Genomic DNA, 6,047 nt, shown 5'->3' with positions numbered 1-6,047 from the left:
AATGCAACTTTTGATTTGAACACAGATTGTTTCTACAGCTTATTTTAAACGACTAAAATATTTGATCAACTTATGTCAGATTTGCTTTGATCAAATAATTAGTGATGTAATAGATTTTAGCTGAGTAAAACCAGCAGCAGCAAGAAAGTGTTGATTTTTTTTGTTGTTGACATCTAAAGCAGGTAAAGTCCTCTCCAAAAAAAGAAACCCTGGTGCCTTTATTGTCCACTTGATGGCTCACTAGAGGAAATGAAGCACCGTGAAGCTTCGGCCCACGAGTGAACCAGTTGAAAAGCTTCAATCGAGGCTTCGTGAAGCTTCGTCTCGCCGTCAAACGTATCCAAGACTGATAACCACCAAAGCAATGAAAAAAAAGCAGAACAGAAATAATGTCAGATGATTTAATAGTTTTTTTTGTGCATGTACATTTTAGCCACGAAGATGTTCAGAAGGTGCAGAATGAGGTTTAAATTTAGATTTTTACACAAAACAGATGTTATAAAATGTTAAAGGTTGAACTACCCAAATATTTCAATAATCAGTCGTCGTTTTCCCTGTAAAAACATTTTACTACTTTTTCTTGTTAGTATTTTTATAGTGTGGTATTTTGTGCTTGTACTTCCTGCAGTACGTGTGGAACCTGCTGAGAAAGAACAGACTCTGGGTTTATGTGAATGCAGTTTATTGTAAATCATTCCTGGTCGTACTGGTCGACTCCCGGTGGGAACATTAGGGGATATTAAAAAGGTGGCGTTTTTATTTCAGTCACGCCGTCATAAAGCGTCGTAGTCGTCGTCGTCTTCGTGCTTCCTCTTCAGCGACTCCCCGCCGGAGTTCTGCAGCACCATGTTGGTGGTGATGAGGATGTTCTTGGAGCCGATCACAGACGGGTTGATGAGGACGTTGGAGACGGGCGTGGACGGCGTGGCTGTCGGGACGAGAAGAGCAGCAGAGGGTTAAACTTCCTAAATGAAGCGTCTCAGGCCGATTAAATAAATCAAAACATCTTGAAACATTGTGGTGCCACGTTTAAGAGTAAAAGTATTTTATTTACAGTTTTACACACTTTGTGTACTTTGTAACTTGGTGTATTTGCTACTGATTTTGCCAGTTGTTGGTTCGACAGTACAAATTAGAGGTATTTGTACTCTTGAGTACTTTTTTTTAATTTTCTTTCTCCTCCTCAGAGGGAGATATTGTACTTTTTACTTCTCTACATTTATCTGACAGCTTCAGTTACTTTACAAAGTCAGATTTTTACATAAAATATGATGTTTGATATAAATTACAAACATTTTATATAAGAACAGCCGACAGGTTCGTTAACTAGTTTTCATGTACAAACATTTAATGGTGATTTGCTGCTTTTCATTTATCTGTAATAATAATTTTGAGCTTTGTACAAAAACAAACATGAAGGCAAAAAAAAAAATAATAAACAATTAATGGAGAAAATAATCAGCAGATTGATCCAGAATGAAAATAATTATAAGCTGCTGTCAAAATAGTTAAAATTAAGGACGCACAGAAAACAAAACAAAAAACAGCACTTTCGGTGTTCGGCGGAGAAAATTTTACTGAACAATCACGTTGACGCGTCGGCCAAAAATGTTCACATCGGTGAATCCCGAGTAGTAAAATAATAATAAGTAATCTAATATCTAACAGTACAAGGGGACATTTTTCATTCTGCGTCCAGTAATTTTAATACTCCAAGTACATTTTCCAGATTACACTAAACATACTTTTACTTAAGTAACATTTTCAATGCAGTAATTTTACTTGTAACAGAGGAGATATGTTTTTACTGAAACAACTTTATAATCTTGAATACATGGGAAAGTTCTGTTTGTCAGCAACTTCTGACAAACTACTGTAATAGTACTTAAGTACTTTTGATACTTCTGCACTTTGACTTTAGTAGAAATATAAATTGCAGACTTGTGCTCGTAGTGGAGTAAGTAGAAGTACAGGATGTGTGGAGAAAGATTTTAATGTTTAAACACTTTGCTGTCAGACTTAAATAAGCAGCTGGGAGGGAGCGGGTTCTTACTGGTTTTGGTGGTGGCGGTCTGAGAGGCCGGTGGGATCTGCACGGTGAACCTCTGACCCGTCAGCGACACCGGAGCTCCGACTTTGGTGGCGACGGACTGGACAGACGGCGTTCCTGCGGAGGAAACACGAGGTCACAACAGGCAGACAAAAAAATCACTGGGTCCACATGAAGGATCCGGGTTTTAAAGGACTGGATCTAAAGTCTCGCATGAAATGAGTCAAACATCATGTAAGAGATGTGCGGTTATATTTAGCAGCACAGGCGGTTTTATGTTTCGTCATCGTGAACTCAATAAGACACTAAAATAATAGGACACAAAGAATCGATGCTTCAGAGGTGAGCGTGGGTAACCCAGGGAGAGAGGAGACAGTTACTACAGTCTGTGGTTATCCATCATTTCTTTATCCAAGTCACACGCTGCAGCGCCGACTGACGATGATGAAGTACGACACGCAGCCGCTGCAGCTAACGCAGGTTTATCAAACAAACACGACGTTCTTTCACTCTGTAGGAGTTTCACAAAGTGCGTGATATTTCTGAGGATCCACAACAGAACCATCACGGTGTTCTCAGTGGTGTGTGGTGACTCTGACTCACCGAGGGTCGGCGTGCTCGGTCTGCTGGACACGGCGCCCACGCTGAGGCGAGGCACAGATATCCTGCTGGCAGACGACGACACCTGGGAGGAAAAGATAACGAGTTGTTTTGGGAACAAAAAGCCGAACTTCACAAAATAAAAAACGTGCAACGAGTTTTTGTTTTACCTTCTTCTGTACGGACTTGAGTCTGTAGTTGGGCGCCGTCAGACAGTAGCGGTCCGGGGGGAGCCGAGGTCCTGTGTAGGGTTTGATCAGCGGGAGGGGCGTCTGGTTCTTCTGCCTCGCAACCTCCAACAGGAACTGAACACAGCAGAGCCGGAGAGCCGGGTCAGAAAACAGAACACGGAGCTGCTTTGACGACACGTTTCAGGGCTTTAACCTCTTCACGTGGTCGTGGCGGCGGCTTTCTGTCTGTGCACACAGCTGCCATGTTAACTTCAAACTCGTATGATCCACCGTCTGAAAGCTAAAATCCTCCTGATTCAACCAACGCAAACCATTTCAAGATACGGTCCAATCAGCGCCTCTGTCAGACCAGCCGGTACGATCAAAAGCGACGCGACTCTGAAGCCTCACAGTAACTTAATCCACCGACCGAAACGCTCCTATTGTCAAAGGTCCACACGATCCAATCCAGTAAAAACATTTAGTCCATCAGGAAATCCAGAGCGACGCAGCGGCAGCAGCCGCCTGCCGCCAGGGGCAGACAAAACACGCCAGGACCCTCAGAAAAACCTGCGGGAAATCATTCTTCATGGTGTCGGTCTGAAATGTAAACTTGTTTCTAGGTAACGCTTCCTGCCAGCTGCACTGGTTAACCAACATTTTCAAGCGGAAATGAAAAATATATTAGTTCAAGTGTTTAAACTTCTATTAATCAATTAACTCCAGAGTTTCTTTCAGAGACTCCAGATGGTTCAAGGTTTACTTTGGATCTTGGCGTTCAGCATGAATGTTAGGAGGTTAACACATCTCCAGGCTCATTTTCATGCCGTTCGCTCTCACACAGTGACTACCAGCCAATCAGAAGCAGAGAAGGGCGGCTCGTAAGAAACAAGGTAGTGAGATCCAAATCAAAGCCGCTTCAGACTGCGACCGTAACAGATGGTAGAAGTTACTCTCAAGTCCACGACCACACGTCAGACCGCGGGCTTCCCCCGCCGCCACCTGTGCAGCTCCTCAACTCCCAAAATATTCATCACATTTCTGTTCGGCCATCACTTCTGGTAAAACTGTCAATATTCTAAATCTGCACAGCTGATTTCACCTCAAAACTTCTCACAAGTGGATTTAGTGATGAAATAACGTGTGAAACCTGTAAAATATAAAACTTCCTGTTGCGTCTGTCTGGTGCAGCGATGATGATGCAGTGAATAGTGAATATTCTCTCTGACCAATCAGCAGCCTGCTGTGTTTCCCTCAGCTCGCTTTACGGAGGAGAGGTGATACAAAAAAAACAGTAGCTGTTAGCAGGTGCAACATTTCTACAATGGAAACCAAACAGAGGCGAGTGGAGCCGAAGGGCCTCGGCTCAGACTAGCTTGGTTTGAGGGCGTGTCTGACCCCGCCAGCCGCTTGGCGAGCTTTGTGACGTCACATGTAAAGGAAGTGAAGGGCTGGACTACAAACCAGCTGTTTTCAGTTCAGAGCTTTCTGTGGAGGTGGGAACTCCCTTTGGGCTTTTTCACCCAGCAAACCTGGTACAGCACACAGAAGAGATATAAACTCAATAAAGGAGACGGGAAAAGCCAAAAAGCAGAACACCTCCTCTTTAAAATACCCGACTTCACAGCAGAAATAATCAGGTTTACAGCCTGGTTTTGATCTCTGTAGCCGATTTCCCCGTTCATGACAACTGCGTGGGGTGAATTTCCATTTATAACACAGCCGTTTAAGTGATATTAAGACTTGATATAGGACCAGCTAAACGTGTAAACCACTTCTCTGACAGACCAATCCTCTGACGGGTTCATTTCTTTTCATATTCCCAAATCAGGGATCGTAGCGGCAGAGAATTAATATGAAACTAAATTCACACAGGACGTCGTGTTTAATCAAGATGGTTCGTTTTCAGCTCAATGGATGTTTTGCTGCTCCAGACTAATGTCTGAAAGAAGCAGCAGGTTCATCCTGTAACAAACCGCTGCAGCTGGACTTTTAACTGAATGAATGAAACACCGTCTGCTTGTAACTCCAGTGTGTAAACACAGGTGTGAGGGCGGCGGACGCTTACGTCTCGAGGTGGCGGCGAGGTGAACGACTGGTCCATGCGGCACTGGATGGCCAGCTTGATGTCGTCCGCGTCCACGCTGGACTTCTTGGCGTGTGTGGCGTAGATTTTGGCGTCCTCGATGATGGTCGTCACGTATCCTGCGAACACAAACGGAGTGTTGGTGATACTGTTGATGAAAAACCTCAAACGTTAAATGTGTAAAAACACAAGCAGCTTCAAAACGGCTAAATTATTTTAAACACAGTCCAAGTACGTTCATCTGACGGAGGCTGAAAGCCGCCGCCGATCATCTTTGTTCTTCCTCAGGCGTTAATTCAATTTAAAACTCTCAAACATCCGTTTGGACAAAGAGCTTCTGCAGGCTCAGATTAGGGCCGGCCATCGGGAACCGTGTGGATCCTGCTTCGTCCATCAAAACTCACCAGGATTCAGTCTTCGCTCCTCTTTTGTCATGTTCACAGGGACAGAAGCTGCTGCACGCTTTGAGGTCATGTTATCATCAGCATTGTTTATTCTTACTTAAAGATGCTAATAAATCTTTCTCAAAGCACTTTCAGCAGTTCTTTGTCATTTCATGCTGCTCAAGTATTTTTCAAAGCATTTTAAATAACAGATGCCGACACGTTTCATCCTGTTGACGTGAGCCTCTGTTACATCCGGGTTGCTGCTCGGAACAGTTAGCAGCCGCCCTACTCTGCATCTGAGGCGCCCCCTCCAGGACAGAGGCGCCCCCTCCAGGACAGAGACGCCCCCTCCTCCAGGACAGAGGCGCCCCCTCCAGGACAGAGGTGCCGCCCCCTCCTCCAGGACAGAGGCGCCGCCCCCTCCTCCAGGACAGAGGCGCCGCCCCCTCCTCCAGGACAGAGGCGCCGCCCCCTCCTCCAGGACAGAGACGCCCCCTCCAGGACAGAGGCGCCGCCCCCTCCTCCAGGACAGAGGCGCCGCCCCCTCCTCCAGGACAGAGGCGCCGCCCCCTCCTCCAGGACAGAGACGCCCCCTCCAGGACAGAGGCGCCGCCCCCTCCTCCAGGACAGAGGCGCCGCCCCCTCCTCCAGGACAGAGGCGCCCCCTCCAGGACAGAGACGCCCCCTCCTCCAGGACAGAGGCGCCCCCTCCAGGACAGAGGCGCCCCCTCCTCCAGGACAGAGGCGCCGCCCCC

General features: G+C 46.1%; 1 protein-coding gene across 2 annotated transcripts in view; it reads right to left on the bottom strand.

The window, feature by feature from the left end:
- Nucleotides 1-665: 665 nt before the first annotated feature.
- Nucleotides 666-6,047, bottom strand: part of taf9 (TAF9 RNA polymerase II, TATA box binding protein (TBP)-associated factor) — a 10,570-nt gene continuing 5,188 nt past the window's right edge. For both annotated transcript variants that reach the window (XM_046040905.1, XM_046040906.1), the window contains exons 3-7: nt 4,889-5,025; nt 2,821-2,955; nt 2,654-2,735; nt 2,054-2,167; nt 666-928 (exon numbers count right to left, since the gene is read on the bottom strand). In XM_046040905.1, the coding sequence (XP_045896861.1) occupies nt 774-928; nt 2,054-2,167; nt 2,654-2,735; nt 2,821-2,955; nt 4,889-5,025 (623 nt within the window). In that variant the 3' untranslated portion in view covers nt 666-773. The remainder of the gene's footprint in view (nt 929-2,053; nt 2,168-2,653; nt 2,736-2,820; nt 2,956-4,888; nt 5,026-6,047) is intronic.

This window comes from Micropterus dolomieu, linkage group LG23 (genome assembly GCF_021292245.1).
Source record: "Micropterus dolomieu isolate WLL.071019.BEF.003 ecotype Adirondacks linkage group LG23, ASM2129224v1, whole genome shotgun sequence".
NCBI classification, from domain to species: domain Eukaryota; kingdom Metazoa; phylum Chordata; class Actinopteri; order Centrarchiformes; family Centrarchidae; genus Micropterus; species Micropterus dolomieu.
The sequence above is the reverse complement of the archived record's forward strand: the minus strand, read 5'-3'. Positions and strand labels throughout refer to the sequence as shown.